The sequence below is a fragment of the Brachionichthys hirsutus genome, chromosome 8 (assembly GCF_040956055.1).
Source record: "Brachionichthys hirsutus isolate HB-005 chromosome 8, CSIRO-AGI_Bhir_v1, whole genome shotgun sequence".
NCBI lineage: Eukaryota > Metazoa > Chordata > Actinopteri > Lophiiformes > Brachionichthyidae > Brachionichthys > Brachionichthys hirsutus.
This window is the reverse complement of record NC_090904.1, coordinates 2970838-2988456: the sequence shown is the minus strand read 5'-3', so window position 1 is coordinate 2988456 and position 17619 is coordinate 2970838. Positions and strand designations below refer to the sequence as shown.

General features: G+C 41.6%; 1 protein-coding gene across 1 annotated transcript; it reads left to right on the top strand.

Moving 5' to 3' along the window:
• The first annotated feature begins 9321 nt into the window (after window positions 1–9321).
• LOC137898299 (synaptotagmin-2-like) lies at window positions 9322–16517 on the top strand. Its single transcript, XM_068742321.1, has 8 exons — window positions 9322–9526; window positions 9640–9800; window positions 11728–11859; window positions 13269–13436; window positions 14759–14926; window positions 15186–15303; window positions 15959–16092; window positions 16302–16517. Exons 1-8 carry the CDS (start codon window positions 9322–9324, stop codon window positions 16515–16517), a joined length of 1302 nt encoding a protein of 433 aa, XP_068598422.1.
• The last annotated feature ends 1102 nt before the right edge of the window (window positions 16518–17619 follow it).

Sequence of the window (17619 nt, the reverse complement as noted above, 5' to 3'; positions counted from 1 at the left end):
ATGATGTCAAGGACAACACCAAAGACAATGAAATGGTGTTTCCTTCTTGCAGCAGTCTGGGTGGTGCATGCGTGCTGCAAAGGTTCTGGCGCTGTTCCCAGAATGTTTAATAAGGGTGATGGTGAAACTGGCAGTCACACAACCGTCCTGCCCGTGTTCTGCTAAATCACCCTGAGGACACTTTTCATTTCCCAAAGAGCTGGGGGGTTGACATGGTTTGGAACAGACAATATAGCTATGTGCATTCCAGGCCAGTCTCTCTTATGGTTTGGGCTAATTACAGTTACTAATCTAATCTAATTACGCTTAATCTCGGGGTCGTAGCACCAAGCCCCACGTTGGGCGAAGGGTGATTTGGGGCCACCAGAAGGGTTCAAACCCTATCTGTGCAGAGTTTGTATGTTGCAAATAGGTTTCGGTGCATTGGCGACGCGTCCAACTCGCCCATACCAAGCTGGGATAGGCTCCAGCAGACCCGTGACCCGCAAAGCGGCTGTAGATGTGACAATAATTTCCTCTACAAGAGAATGGATGGAAGGATGATAGAGAACTTTTCCACGATTCGCAGCACTGATGTTTCTCCCCTGCTGCTCATCCCAGGTTCTTCTGAATTATTCAGGAATTACATGTTTGGTGCCTGCGAAACAAGAAGGCGAGAAACGAGCCGCCACTTCATGTTTGCACTGCATATTTCTGCAGCAAAGCCAGCCGAGTCCACACGCAGCTCCTCCTTCCTTCCTTCCTTCCTCCCTCTCTCATGATCAATGCTTCCTGGTGCTCACACCTGGCTGCACGCTGGCTCCCGCAGAGCTTCTGAAAAACGCCTAACATCACGCTCTGCGAGAGTCTCTGCAGATTTGCCATCTTCACCTCGCCTTTCACGACTCATCGATTCCCTCCCCTCGCCTTGTTCTCTTCCTCATTTCCCTCTTGTGTCTAATTCTCAAAGCTCAGCACTCCCTGCATGCACAGTGAGGAAAAAAGTGATGGAGCAAAGAAGAAAAGGGGAGGAGCACTGTGTGCGCCACAGAATAACGAACCCCCACTTCCCCTACCCGATTGATGACGAGGTGCGTTTTTTTTGAGTTGCTGTTCCACCAATGAGAGAACAGTGCCGGGAAATACAGCAGTAGAACTGCACCGGCTCTGATGGATGTGCTCTTTTCAGTGTCTTAGACCAAATATTCATCGGTGTGAGTGTTTGTCTTCCTTTCTGCCTGATTTAAGTACACCTCAGCAGCACCTATCACCAAGAAACACTGCTTATAGAGTGAATCCGGGACCTAACAGCACTGGAGGTACTGAGATGCAGTTTTTAAGAGAGGGGTGAACCAGAGTGCACAATATTGAGATTTTGTCTTCCTGTCACGAGCAGATCTGGACTGCTTCCCTCTCCTTGGCTCCTTATTTAGGGGCGGCTGCACATCTCTCCACAAGGTAGGCAGCACTTCTTCTTCTCTGTCCAAGGCAGTATCATCTGTTACTGGGGCTCTGCTGCATACCAGGTTGCCACAGAGGCAACGCAGCCTCATTACGCATTCCTTTCTGAATGTGGGGTTAGAAACTCTGCAGAGAGAGAGACAAAGACAATACATGGCCCGGGAAGAGCAGACAGTGTGTTGGCATTCCGCCAGCCACTTTTTGTTTTATGAAAGATTGTTTCATTGGTCAGAGTGCGGACACTTTTACTTTTAGCATCTGTTGTGGATACCTCCTGGCTGCTGCGTGAATGCTGCAGCACTGCAGCGTAATCCTACATGCAGTATCCGCGTGTGAGATGGAGAAATGACAACTAAAATATCTGTTCAGTCGAAAACAAGATCGTTAAGTCCTTTTGAATTCATAGGTTAAATAAGGATTTCTTTTTTTTAAAGCATCTACATTTTTCTTATCTTGATTTCTGCTCCACTGTTTGTTTGATTGTTCTTTACTCTTAGGCCATCTTTAAATGGTCGATGAGACTCATCTCACTGTTATTCAGTAAAAGCACAAAGGGAGTGGATGCCAAGTCAAATCTGCTGAGCCAGCAAGAATGACAGGCCCACGCGAGTCTGCAGAGCTCAGTGTTTGTGTGAATGTGTGCCTCCCTTTAAGCTATTAAACTACTGAATCACAGCCATCGTTTGTATGTATGTAAATGTATGTCAGTAAATTGTTCCATTCAGGAAGTGAAAAGTGGCGGAAGACAAAACTCTAATCTGCATTAGAGAAGCTGCGCATTACAGCCTCCGATGGATTTCACTGAAGCTTGAAATTCAGTCCTTTGTCATTTTACGTAGGAAATTCTCTACCTTTGGCCAAGCTGATTTGCGTCTCCCGTGTGGACATTCCTATTTGTCCTACAGATTATAGATCAAGGAGCATCAAGGTCATCAGCTGTCTCTTTCAGCCTCGAAATAACCACAGTGTTCAGTGTCTTTCAAAAGTTTATTCCTCCTTATCGGCCAAAGATCCCAGGTATGAATACATAAAATTAGAATATAGTTCTGGATTAAGTTGAGCAAAGATGTTCACTATCTAGAAAAAAACATCTACACGTCCCGGACAGACACCAGCCACCGGCCACACACCTTGTCACTGCACACATGCCCCTCTAGTGACAGGATGAAGGCCTACTTTCAAAGCGGCAGCCTGGGCTCGGGACTGGACTTGCTTTGGTGTATTTTCTGGTTTCTTTGACATCTTATGTGGTGTAGGAGGAGACTTGGACATGCAGAGTTTGAGGCATTCTTTGTTTTGAAGTGGATGGCATTTCAGGTGGTGAAACAAGTTTGTGGTATTGCTACCTGTGGCTGCGGTTTCGTGACATATTTTGCAGATAACCATACGTCTTCCTGGCGAAACCTGAACCACTGCCAGATGATAGAACCAGTCCTCCGTCTCCATCTTCAATGAACGCCTTAGTAACTCGTAAATTCGCCTGGGGTCTCAACTTTTATTCGCTCTCTCTCTAACACAAAAACATGCATCCACACGGGAAAGATTTCCTGTTGGGCGGGGGAGTGTGCTGGTTAGTTGCACCAGGAGAGAGTGATGGAGCGACACTCCAGAGAGAATTGCATACCGATGCGCTAAAACATTTACATTAACAATTTGTACTCGATACTTGCGATATGATAATTCCATACGTTGCACGTGGAAAAACATTCGATATATCACCCAGCTCCACTTCCATGTACACAAAAGCAGGATATGGAATTCCACAGAGATTGGTCCTATTTTAGTCACGCTTTATATGCTTACTCTTATGCAACATTATGAGGAAATACCATATAATTTCCCACTGCTATGCAGATGACACGCAGCTATACCAGTCAGCGCAGCCAGACAAAAGACAACCATTCAGCTAGACATGAAACATGCATTAAATCCTGGACGAAAAAGAACGTCCATCCAACCATTTTCTTGTAGACGAGATGATTGCAACCATCAAAACATCTCAGAAAGGTTTCTTCTAGTGATGTAATTTATGTTGATGGCGTCACCTTGTCCACGGGAACCCTTATCAAGATCCTGGGGTTATCATTTATCAGGATCTGTCCTTCAAATCCCGCATAAAACAAATTTGAAGGACTACGTTCTTTCACCTTTGCAAAAGTTCAGAAATCAGGAGCATATTAACCCAACAAGATGCAGAAAAGGTAGCCCGTGCTTTTGTTACGTCCAGGATGAATTACTGCAATTCACTACTCTCAGATTGCCCAAACAACTCTATGAAGCATCTTGTGCTGATCCAGAATCAGCCGATCAGAAACTAGAATAAGATATCGCATTTCCCCTGTCCAACATCTCTGAATTGGCTCCCTGTTATAGCAAGAATAGAATTGCGTGGGTTCTCTCCAGGTTCTCTGGCTTCCTCCGACCAATAAAAACATGCAACTTGGGTCCAGGTTCTCATTGAAAAAGAGAATTCATTCTCAATTAACTTACCTGGTTAAATAAAGGTTAAATAAAAAAAAATAGTTGTTAGCTCTCTCTCCTGTTCTGGCTCTCCATCTCTCCCTGTCTGCAGGTCCTTCTGTCCATGGCGCTACAGAACCTGGACCTGCAAATGTCCAACTGCCACCATCACTGCTAGCAATATCACCTGTAGTTTTTATTTATGTAGTCTGCTCCTGTTCTCTCTGTCATTGTCTGTCTCTCTCTCTCTCTACACTCAACCGTTCAAAGCAAAGGATCGCCCACAATGAGTCTCATGTTCTGTTCAAGGTATCTGGCAGTTAAAATGAACTTTTTTCTTATCTTTTTCACCGAAGTGCTTCCTTACTTGGGACAAGTTGGGTTCTATAACAGCAGGTCTTTCCCCGATATATCTGGAAAGTGCATTGAGATAACTTTTTGTTTTTGATCTGGCTGGCACTCTCCTATCTGGTTTGACAAGGCACTTTGTGCTTGCCGATGACAGCAGTCATCTCAAACACTCATATGCAAAAAACAATATTAATCCCAGTACTATTTATTATTCATGTCGCACAGCCACTAATCAGATACACATCTAATCTAGGACCACATGTGAAAGTGACTCAGATCTGATTGAAAAAGTGTGTGTGTGTGTGTGTGTGGGGGGGGGGGGGGGGGGCTTGCCTTTGTACTGCCCTATACAAATCTCATTTGTGTCACATCAAGGCAAAAAATACACAGACACACTGTCACGCCGGATGAGTGCAGCATGGAAGTAAATAAGAGAGGAACACATCTGACTGCTAGCTACCTTGCAGCATCTACAGTATGTCTCTGTTAGACCCCTGCATTGCAGCACTCCCTGCAGGAGCTGAGAGGGTGCAGTTTTTTCCACTTCATCCCTACTGCCTCCGAGGAGACAAATCATCTGACGCCCCAGCACCACTCAGCTCTGGTCAGCAGCAGCTGTTCTCTGCATACGTTTATTATCTGGGGCTTTGATAGTGGTTGTATGGCTGTTATTGATGTCCCTGCACATTCCTCAGACCTGACTCCCCCTTTGTGGAGCAAGCCACTAGTCTAACTACTCAGAAAGGCGGTGCAAAAGAAAAGCTCAAGCATCAAGCTCAAGCATCCCTTAACGCACAGTAAAATTACTTTTTGAGTTAATATTGAAGTTGTGACCGAACACTGCATGTGCATTTACTCCATACAGCATGATCTAATTACAACAATTGACATCTTAAACAACAAAAAAAGTCCTTTTTTTGTTTTCTTTATTACTTTATCTTTTTAAAAAGTAATAACTTCTAAATTCTTTCTTTTTTTTCTTCAAACACGACCGGCTGCAATCACTGGAAATTGTTTTGGTAAATCTGATATCTGAAAATATTGAAGGATTAATTAGTAGTTTTCATATTGCGATGGCAATTTTCCTGATTAGATACTTGCGTGCTGTTGTTAAATAAAAAAGTATGTTGACCCTGTGCTGAGACTTTGAATAAATCTTTAATATTTTACTTTTCTTTGAGATAAATGCCATTAAAATGAAGGACAGAAGACTTTGGATTTAATTTAGCAAAAAAACCATCCTTGAAAATTAAACTAAAGTTAGAGTGACTCCTAAAGCTGTCAAACATTAATTTCTGTATTTCACATGCTGCTTTAAATGGCCCTCAGCACTTGGTACACCTCTGAGTCGGCCAACCAATCCTACATGTCTGTCAGCTCTTATAATGATGATTCAAAGAAAAGGCAACGTGGTCTACTAACACTTTCATCAGTATTTTGATTAAGAAATACTAGACACAGAAGACAATATAGCATTATTGTTTTGACTCTTAAATAGTTAGTTTGTTTGAAATATGCTGAGTAAACCTGGAAATTACAACTGAATATTTGTAAGCAATTAAATAAGTGTGGTGCAGCAATAGATTTTAATCATGTCCCATCCATCTGCACAGTTTTGTGAGAAATAAATTTAGCAGTTTTTGCATTATTATGGGATATAATGGAAAATGCTATATTAAATCAGGAAAATTGCAAAAAAAAAAATGTAAAATCATTTTCTATCATTTCTATCTCAGTTAAGAGCAGCCTGTTGGTGGAACTCTTCGGTAATTTTTCGTTTGAGCTGTGCAGCTCACGAGTTGAAAACAAGGTCACTTGTCTCACTCTGAGAACTAAAATGTTCTAAGAGACAGTCAAAAGAGAGGAAAAAAAAACATTTCACCAATGATGTTGGCAGAAATGTGCTACATAGAGGAGAGTGATGCATACAGCGTCATTGAAGCAAAGGCCTTTTCTTCATAGAAAGATGGATGTTTTATGGAGAGCTGTCTCTGCCGTGTCTTCGTTTGCAAAAAATACAATCAGTGGATGAAATCTGATTTTACAAAAAACAGAGAAGGCCGGAATGTCTGGGAATAACTTTGAGGTGTAATCCTTGTAAGGTGAGAAAAAGAAAATCAGGTTGATACTGGCGTCCTGGGAAAGACCTCTGCTGCCCCTCGTCGTGCTGTCTGTGGTGTGAGAGAAGGCACATTGTACTTTTTCCTGACTGCTACTCAAGTGCACACAAGGGGTATTTCCCCAAGGATAGTGGCGAGGGAAAGAGGATTTTGAGAGAAAGTTTGAATTGTGGAATTGAAACAGTCTCAATTATATACAGAAACAGAAACACCTACAGGAGGGCCCTTCAGGTGTGCCTGATGTTTTGACACTGGTGGTTTTGGCACCCAGCAGGAAGGAAAGGCCTATGGCAGCAGTGCAAGGACCTTTGCAACCCAATTTTCATATTAATATGAATATGAATAAAACACAATGATTTCTCTGCATGCAAAGGCTTCTTGGTCAGATAGCAGATATGACATGATGTCATGCTTTCAGCTAGGAACTGTGGGCTGCTTGTTTGTATCGTAACAGAGGAAGATTCGCTGCGATCGATTTGTCAGTGATAATTGGACACTTCCGATTAGCCTCCTGAGGCATTGGTAAAAGGCAGAAAAGTTGACCCACGCATTCTTGGTGTCAAATCTTCATTCTAAAATCAGTTTAATGAGAATGTTGTTTATCCAGAGAGTTGTATCAAATCAATCCTTTCCCATCTCCACCTCTGATATGTGTAAACTTTGGCTTTATTCAACCACCTCCAACCCAAATCTTGTGCATATTGCTATTTAATGCCTGCCCTCCAATGGTAGACTGGAGAACGGCATGCTGCAATCAGCTGTGTGGGAAGCATCACAAATGAGGTTAAGGGGGAAAGAGAGAGAGTCGAAGGTAAAGATGCTGCTTGCACAAGTGCTCTGAGGGAGAGACAGAGGGAGATTGGAGGTGTGTGATAGGATGGTGGAAAACAGGGGTGTGCATTGGAAGAGGAGGAGGAGGGGGGGGTGTAATGCTGCAGTGGAGAGAAGTGAGAGGAGACTGCAGTCTCTGCTTATGGGAGAGATCAGAATATGTTGCCGCAGCTCTGAGGCGCTGTAGCCCGTGTAGCTGTTGATATTGGATGGGTTACCTCACAAAGGGGAACGCCACTGATTGGTAAGATTTGCGATGGACATCTTTTGTTTAATTCAAGGTGCACGTTAAATGGCATGAATGTAATCAAAACATAGCAGGCACCTCGCAAAGGTCTTTTCTTCTCTTGTAAAACTAAGTCATGGTCAACTGTAACACTGTGACGGAATTCTCTGTCGTTTGAATCCTTGTGACTCGGGATTTGTCACATCATTTTATTTTCTGTGGCTAATGGTGACCAACAGAAATCAAAATCTCATAATTAGGAGTGATAATGTCAAAGAGGAAAACAGCAAGTTAAACTAAGCATGGGGATGGGCCACAGATGTGTTTTCATCTGTCTTGTGTCCTTCTTGTACCTCTGCTCAATTGACTTGCCAACTGTCGACGTGTGCTAAGTTATGGAAGTCGCGTCACTCTTGAGTTCGTTCAGGAGAGCAGGAAATTGAGGTGGCATTTGATCAGATGTCTGGTTTCCAGATTTACATCACGTGGAGGGAGGTGCTGTTGCTGCTTAAACTTTAGTGTCAGTCATCACACATTAAAACAGAGCAGCCAGCATTCATATCATGCCTATGCCCACCACTCAGGCAATGACTTGACAATGGCTGTGAGCCAAATGGTTGGTTGATATGGCTATTCGCCCCGGGTGGGCAATTCTGGATAGCTGATAGACACAGTCGGCATTGCTTAGCAACAATAATCCAGAGGCCAGCAGCGCACAGATGTCTTCTTTGCTGCATCTGAAGACACACACTGGACTATGAATCCTCCATCAGGCAGACACATTGATCTGTGGCCTGTCAGTCGGTTACAGCGTGAGAGCATTTAGCAGAGAATGTTATGATACAGAAATGCTCGCATACACTAATATGGACAAATGTCTCAGCAGCAAAATACCCACTCGATATCACCCTTATTGTATGTGTGTGTGTGTTCTCTCGGTGAGGTTACCTCCTCATTTGCGGCTGGGAATTCTCTACCTCTTCATTTGAGTTTGATCATTTTCTTTTCATGCTTTCAGAGTAAAGTAGAACAACAACCATTCCGATTGCCATGAGCGTTTAAGAGCTGTGGTGACACTGAGTCTCGGGTTGCCAACTTGAGAATGAAGAAATAAGGGAGACTATAAGGGCAGCCGTAAATATATATTTTTAGCAATCCTACTGTTCCTTAACATTCAAATGATCATTATGCACTCAGCCTTGGGAGATGCTTGAACAAAATGTGTCCCTTATCGATTCAATACGGGACGCACCTATTTTTAAAAAAAATAAGGTACGATTCCGCATTTCAAGGGACGGTTGGCAACCCTAACTGAGACACATGCACACACCTGTCTATTATCCTTTTGTGTATTTTTGTTTGATGTTCCAATGCTTAATTTCATGTGTACGTAACTTCTATAAATTGCCTACGTAGATGTTGAGCCGCACCTGGGTGCAGCTCAACAAAACAGCTCATCTGAGGGTGGGGGGGGGGAAATGACCCTTGACCTTATGAAAGCTAATGACTCCTGGGGAGTCTTATTGTCTTGGTGGTTTGGGTCTTCTGTTTGTTTTTTGCTCTAACAGGACTATACGGTAAGTATCTGGACTAAGTATCTGGACTCTCTACCAGTCATTTAGAACTGGATGGGAGGTGAAGCGTCTTCAATCAAACCTGAACACCTGCATTTTTTTTATATGATTAAATAATTTTAGCCTTTTCCCAGACATATATTAATTAGTTCTGTTACGGTTTTTCTGGAAATTCCCTACAATATGATCGATTTCAGTGACAGTAAACATCAAGAAAAATTCTGCTCTGCATTTACATTCACTGCATGTTTTGGGTGGGGAGTCCAAACCACCGTCTGTTCTCTGTGTGCCTCAGGGACTCCGCATCTAGCCTTTGACAATGAAGTTCAACTTGTTCAGAAGGCCTCAAGCCGTGGCAGCTGCTGAGCCCACCGGCGCCACCACCGTGACCATGGGCCCCACCTCGGCTGTCACCTCCACCTCTGTACCGGAGACCTCCGGCTCCAACAACACAGAGATCAACAAGAATGACATGTTTGAGGAGATCAAGAGCAAATTCTTGAACGAAATCGATAAAATCCCATGTGAGTCACGCTAAAGTGCAACCCAGATTTCCCCTGCGATTCCAAAAGAGATGATTTTTCCAAAAAAAAAGTTAATCTCTCAAATTTCTCCCTCATGGGTTTGAAACCAACAGTGCCTCCATGGGCCCTGATTGCCATTGCCGTGGTGGCCTCATTGCTCATCCTCACCTGTTGCTTCTGCATCATCAAAAAATGTTGCTGCAAGAAGAAGAAGAACAAGAAAGGAAAGAAGGGCAAGGACGGCTTCAACATGAAGAACATGCAGGACGGGGAGGTATGGTGCCTTAATCGTTATTTACATGCTGGAAAATTCTTCTTGAAAATTATTCATGATTCAAACGTCACCTGTTTTCTGCAGAGCCTTCATTTATTTAAAGATGTCTCCAGCTAACCAAATCTGATCTTTCACCAGCAGCTTTTGTAGCCCAGGCTAGAGAGGACACAAGGAGAGCTCTCTTCCCCTCCATTTATTTGTTGTCGTGCTGGATGTTTAAATGTGTGGCGTATTCCATTGTGGCTCTATGGTGGAAAATGGCATTCTTTGTTGCCGGGTGGCAAGAATAATGATCTCTATATCGTGGAAAGTCTGTCCAGCCAAGTATATATATATAAAAAAAAAACCTGCATTTTAGAATTGAAGATAATGAATCACATTTCGGTAGACTTTGGAAACGAAGAGCATTAAATTGGAAGATAAATATCGGAAATGTTCCCGATTCATGAGAGGACCAATCAGTTTACATCACCGTAGATTGCAAACCCACTCCAGTGACAGTTAATTAAAACGATCAAGTGCTTGTGTCCAAAATGTGGATTTATTGTCTTCGGATGAAAACAAGCGTGTCATTTCTCATCATAACTGTGGTGGTGTTGACTGCCTCTGTATTTTTTGTAGCGTGTTTGGTGTCTTGTGAGTTGAATCTCTTCCTCTCTCTGCTCTCCTCCGCTTTGTGTCTGTCTTGTGTGTGCGCCTCATGTTTCTTGACTGTGGTGGACTCCCACTCTACGGTAGGTGGACAGCACACCTCAATGCTCTCTGGACTCTGGTGCAGAGAACCATTTCATGGAATGAAAGTCCAAGCTTCATTTTGCTTTTTTTTAAAGCCCCCTCAATTATTTTTTTAATGTTATGACAGGCTGAGAATGTAACAATAGATAATAATAAGATGTGCTCCATAAACCCAGAGAGAGGAGAGTCTAACCATCCGATGCATTGTTCCCGGGACAATGTAACTGTAACTCACACCAATATGGAAAGTATTGGACTAAGAGATGATTTCCAAAACATGTTTTGACACTATTAATTTATGCATGTTGAATTGCTGTTGATAACACTGCATGAAGAGCCAAATATTCCCGTCCTTTTGTTTGAGGACGATGTGAGATAAATTGGATTGGATGGCGTAAAAGTCAAGGTCCCCTTGTCAATGACCTTTTATTTTAAATAGTATAATAATCCTTCTTAAAAAAACACAAACCCACTCAGATTATTCAAGCAGCAGGCTGTGCCCTTTATTCTTAAACCATGTATTGTAATGATGGTGATCTGAAAGGAAAGGACAGGTTTTTGGTGCTGCATATATTTAGAAGTGAAGCAACAATGGCAAAGTTAAAAATAAAAAAACACTTCCGATTTTACCTTGAAATATAAAAGATGTGAATGTTGGGTTTGGTAAAATAATGGATTAACAATCCTGGTACAATATAAAGGTTTAATCATTTAATATGCACAGCCATTTGCCAGTTCCTTCTGAGTTTTTTTTATATAAGATTGTCTGCCTCCTTGGTTATTCTGTTAAGTCTAAGCCATTTAACAAACAAGAGAACTACGCTAATCACTGATTTATTACCCTTTATAGTGGAATTAGCATGCGAAGCCGCCACTGGCTGGCTGTCACTCTACTACACAAGCATGCCAAAAGGATTGCTCAATGATCTGAAACGCGGAGATGGCAATATGCACAGAAAACATGACCATCCATATAGTTTTGTGTTTTTTTTTTACCTTTTAAATGATACATGCCTGTTATCGACAGGTGCTGCTGCAGGTAAGCAGTAATCGAAACATGTATCTCCCATGGTACAAACTTCCGGAGCTGCAGTGTCTGTGGCATGCTGTCTGCTGTGGGGAGCCCTGTGTCGTGATCTCTGAGTCCATGACCTTGAACACGGTGTCTTGTCCTGTTACGCTCACATCACAGAAACTCCAGGATGACGACGACGACGAGGGCGAGACCGGCCTGACTGAGGAGGAGAAAGAGGAGGAGGAGAAGGAACAAGAGAAACTGGGAAAACTGCAATATTCCATAGATTATGACTTTGAGAATGCTAAGGTCGGTGATTGTTATTTGGAGACACATCAGTGACTCGTATATCAACCTTTCAAAGCCTTAGCCATATAATTGAAACACATAAAACACTTCCAGATGTGTAAGGACTGCCATTTTTCACAAATTTGTATTGATATGGGAGTGTTTAGGTTCATCTACATTAACTCATTGAGTGCCATTGAGTGCCCCAGTTTGCAAACACCGAAAACAAGAAAGAAAGGATCTTCTTTCATCATTTTTCGTTACGGAGTTATTGGCCGTTGAAGAGAGGCAGATTTCAATGTCAGGGTTGGCAGTGCATGTTTGGGTTAGGGTTAGACATTAATGGCATTGAATGAGTTAAATGTCCAATATTGTAGAACTACTTCAGGGAAACATTAACTATATATTTTTTTGTATAAAGTTTTTTTATAAACTCTATAGAGTCTCTGAGTTAAAACAATATTTTGCTCTTTATAAAGAGCAAAATAATTGTCTAACTTTGTATGAAAGTCAAAGACTGCATTTATGAGACTATTCGCCTCATGGTTATTCAGCAGCAAATTCCTTCTGGTCAATCTGCAGTCTGACAGAGTTCAACTTGACACCCCCTTACAAGTAGTTGGGACAACACCCTTTTGCGTTTGCCTACTTGTAGTCTTTTTGGTTTGATCTTTAGCTACTCAGCTGTTGATGAAGTGGAGATGATGATCTTAAAAGATGTCAAAAAATCTCTGATTGTATAAGCTAAAGTTACCTTCACGAATTGTTATGGCACGACGCAAGTCCAGAAAAACAGTTCCAGCAGTTGTAATTTAACCCTTTAAAGCCTGCCCCATTAAGTAATTGTCAGCACAGTAAATGTTTTGGGAAAATAAGGTCTTAATGGAACCTTCTGACAAATTTGTCAAAAACGAAATAAATACATTTTTATATAAGTGCTCTAATTTATATAACTTTTGCTGCAAAATCTGGATTTTTTTTCATGGAAGATGCAGATGCATGTGTTGCTTTTTCGGGGGATAAAAAGATCAAACTTCTGAAGTAGAAGTATCAAAATCCTGAAAGGCCATGTGTAAAAAATATGATACGTTTGGCAATAAAGGGTTAAAAGCACTCTTAGTGCATCGTAGAGTTTGTTTTCACAAATCTCTGAAATGCAATGGGCAACTACTGTATCTCTTAATTCTGGATCTAAGATAAAAAAAAAACACATATTACTCGGAAAAAAAAGTGTGGCTTTGCAGAAAAACATCCAATATATTTTCAGTCAGACAAGGAGACTTTGGCAATTATTATGTGTCGTCAGATGATGTTACGTAACCACTGTTTAAGGTGGTGACCCAAGTTAAATCAGTTCGTATCGTGATTTTTCCCCCCAGACAAAACATGTCTTTACCTCTTCACCTCATCCTCCTTGTTCTCCTTTACAGCTCACAGTTGGCATCCTTCAGGCGGCAGACCTCATATCCATGGACTCAGGTGGTACTTCTGATCCTTACGTTAAAGTTCTGCTCCTGCCTGACAAGAAGAAGAAGTATGACACCAAAGTTCACAAAAAAACACTCAACCCCGTCTTCAACGAGACATTTGTTTTCAAGGTAAGTCTCTTCAGAGTGGGCCCTGATGAAATACATTGCACTGCTGGAGAGGCCGTGCAGAGGAGACGTGCACCCAGCGTTAAGATGCAGCTGTGAATATGAAGTCGTGGTACTATTAGAAAACGTAAAAATAAAAAAAAAATCCTAACATGATGCAATAATTTTCCTCATGGTGTTTACGGCTGACTGTGTCTTGTCGGATTTCTCCAGAGGTGTGTACTGTCTGGTTTGTGCTGGACTTGCTGCGGTCTTCTTTCCTGGCTAATAAATCTCACAGAGACGGCACACGACTCTGGGTCACCGTGGAAGCGCTGCCCTTTTTCAGATTTGCAGAAGCAAAAAATATATATATACAGAAGTGTTTTCCCACATTCATTTCAAAAGTTGAATAAAATACTTCTAGTTTTGTTATTGAAAGTTATTTTCAAGTGTACAATTTGGGGCTAAAGTATGGGAGTGTATATAGTTACTCTTTTTAAGATAGTTTTAGTCAACTGAAGCATATCTTTTCTTAGATCTTTCTTGACTTTCTAAATAAGCATAATTCATCATTTAATGTAATGTATCGTACACAAATCTTACTTATCCTTTATATAAGATATGGTCTTTCCAGAGAATTTGTACATCAGGTATCTCAGATTCCTCTGGATCTGGATCCATAGCTTTTGAATATACAACAAATCAATTTGCCCACCACTATTTCCACAGTGTCTTGGTAAAGACCAGCAAAAAACAGAACCTCCATTGGGGAGGTAACAAGAGAGATACTATTGAAAGGGTCCAAAAACAAAAATGATTTGTTGTGAAATTTACCCTGATTTCAACTATATCTATTAAAGATAGAACTAGGGAATACAGAACGACACAACAAACAGGAAAACAACGAGGAAACAGAGAGGATATTCTGGCAGAAAACTGTCCAGAGAGTCAGGTGCAATTAGAGGCAGGAACTGATCAGGTGAGAGGTGTGTCACTCAGTTCAACAATGCCTCTGCAGCTGTGCAGGGGCATGAATTTAATGCATATTTTACAAGATATATATATATTTTTTAAAACCCTGGATTCTAAGTAAATGGGTAAATCCGGATTAGATCCGTATGAAATTTGGTGGTGAGGTAGAGGTCCCCGCCCTACACGACTGTTTCAAATTCCATAAACATTGGTCAATAATCAACCGAGATATTGCGATTTCCTGAAAATGTCATTAAAATCCATCCAGAACTTTTTGAGTTATCTTGCTAACAGACAGACAGACAGACAAACCAACGCAGGTGAAGACATGACCTCCTCGGCGGCGGTAACAGCATGTGTCTGTCCACCAGGTGCCCTATGAGGAGCTGGGGGGGAAGACCCTGGAGATGTCTGTTTATGACTATGACCGTTTCTCCAAACATGACGTCATTGGTGAGGTGAAGATTCCTATGAACACCATCGACCTCGGACGACCGATCGAGGAGTGGAAGGATCTTGATAGTGCAGATCAGGAGGAGGTGCTGTTCAAAATTACATAATGCTTTTAAGGAGGATAAATAAACCAGTTAAAATAGATGCTTTATAAAAGCACTTAGAATCCATCATTGTTGCACCACAAACAAAAAAAATACATATTGTAACAGCCGAATGTTTCACTTTAGCTCTTTGTGATATTCGCATTAAGCAGTATCTTGTTATTGATTGATTGATTGATTGATTTATTGATTGATCTGTGTTGATGTCCGTCCATCTCTTCTTCCTCGGTTACCCTGTCAGCCTGAGAAACTCGGAGACATCTGCATTTCCTTACGTTACGTCCCAACTGCTGGAAAACTCACTGTCTGCATCCTGGAGGCAAAGAACCTGAAGAAGATGGATGCCTGTGGATTATCTGGTACAGAAATAACAGGATGCGTTTTAAGTGACAGAATGTGATGAGGACAATAGTAGTGGGCTTGGAGTCGTTTGAGTTTAATATGATCCTGATTTTCACAACATATAAAATAACTAACACAATTTTTAAATATTACTGTGCTTAAGACATACTGGACATCAAAAGCACAGAAACAACAGAAAAGCTTTGCACATTTAGGTTTTAAAAGTCCCTTTGACACAAAATGCACCTCCAACCAAACAGAAATACAGTAGCACGTGGTGCTGTATGTGTGTGTGTGGGGTTGGACAGTATGTAGGCACTTTACTCCTTAATAGTACATTACATATACACTTACATATACTTAGACATAATAGTTATGCCTTTGGAAGGCATGTCTGCGATGTTTTGGGCCAAGAACCAGCACCTCAGTTTTATTTCGATTTATTTAGAACATGACGTTACTTGGTCATCCAGGAGTTAATGGCCATAAGGCATGTTTGAAGTCTAACTGATCGCTGTTGTCTGGCTGAACTGACAGGGATAATTGTGTGTCATATGCATAGCAGTGGAGATAAGTCAATATCACGGAAAAAAGAACAGGAACACAAACAAATGCATTCAGTGACTTGTTTTGATCACTATTGATTTTGCTGACTATCAATACCCTTCATAGATCCTTATGTAAAGATCCAGCTGCTGCAGGGTGGCAAGCGTTTGAAGAAGAAAAAGACTACAGTGAAGAAGAACACATTGAACCCTTACTATAATGAATCGTTCAGCTTTGAAATCCCCCTGGAACAGATGCAGGTACATTACAGTTGATATTTATTAATTAATATAGTTAGTTTGCCCTTACTTGATTCTGATTTTTTGATATATATATAATTTCCCTATGGGATTATTAAAGTATTCTGATTCTGATTGATTAATAATGTCAATAATAATATACGCTGTTATTTTAAAGGGTGAAGGGTCATTTACACTCATATTTTGATTGTGTCTTGTTCTCTGATTAGAAAATCCTGGTTGCGGTCACAGTGTTTGATTATGACAAGATTGGTAAGAACGATGCCATCGGAAAGATATTCGTGGGCAGTAAGGCGACTGGCCTCGGCCTGAAGCACTGGTCTGACATGCTGGCTAATCCACGACGGCCCATCGCCCAGTGGCATCCATTGCAGCCAGAGGAGGATATTGATGGCCAGCTGGCTTCCTTGGCTGCAAAGAAGTAAACCGTTCCACCAGCCAGCTAATGCACTAACTCTGAAACCCCCAAATCCACCCCTGCTTTGCATGAAAGCGTGGCTCCTGTCATGAAACCTGCTCAGTAAAAAAAGAGAGTGACATCATAGAATATCCTTTGTAGCACATTTCACTTGTTCGTGTATGCTGAGAAGATTTGTGTTGAGTCATCATCCGATGAGATCATGAATGATTGACTTTTGGTCTTTCTTTCATTTAAACTGATTCTTCGGGTGCTGACACTGAATGAAAGTCTTGGAGAAGACAATGCTGGAAATAAAGCTTTAGCATGCTTTACTTATCTCCCCCCCACTGTTCTGCACACATGCCCAGCATTGTATCTTGCTAATAATTGTGATATGTCTTGCAATAGAAAGTGCTGTATGTAGTATTGGGTTACTTCCAGCATAAAGTAAGTTAATGTCTGTAAATGCAAAAATTAGTTGAGGTTGAAACGGTTAAAAGATCATTGAATGGAGCGATCCATGGTGCAACATATTGTCAATAGAAACACACTGAGAAATGGTTGTCTTGATTTGATCAGGAGCTACCGTGCAAAAATATCTGACACTACATAGCATTATAAAGCATTTGAATGCAGGGCTGTTGCAGTTCTAAGCTGCTTATTTTGTGTTGCCGTGGAGGCGTGTCTGTGCATTTAATTCTACCTTTATGCATTTCTGTGTCGTCAGAGAGATTGAATGTAGAGCAGCAGTACAAGGGTGCCTTTTCTGACATTATTCTATCTGGAAGAGAAGCTTTTACAGAGTGAACATCATGAATCATCAGGGATGCTGTGAATGTGCCATGTAGGGATCTGTCCTGATTTGTGTTGACCACTTGGATGTAAAACCTTACTGGTCTTTGGGCAAAGCAAGGATGCCGGAAGGTTTACCAATGATGATCAAACTGATTGTGACTGTGCTTCTCTTTGCATTGCTTCCTGCAAACAGTGTAATTCAACACGTTTTGCATTGCTTCCTGAAAAATAGCTATGTCCCCCCCTCCCATTTTTCTTTCTTTGATGAGTGCTATCATTTACCAGACATACTGCAGTACAATTCACGAGACTGGTGGGCTTTATTGGGGGAA

What these genes read in the sequence shown, in the direction of transcription:
- LOC137898299 (XM_068742321.1), top strand. Translation starts at nt 9,322, where the DNA reads ATGAAGTTCAACTTGTTCAGAAGGCCTCAAGCCGTGGCAGCTGCTGAG. An exon ending in CGAAATCGATAAAATCCCAT is followed by an intron (nt 9,527 to 9,639) that starts GTGAGTCACGCT and finishes TGAAACCAACAG; the next exon opens with TGCCTCCATGGGCCCTGATT. An exon ending in GGATGCCTGTGGATTATCTG is followed by an intron (nt 15,304 to 15,958) that starts GTACAGAAATAA and finishes TACCCTTCATAG; the next exon opens with ATCCTTATGTAAAGATCCAG.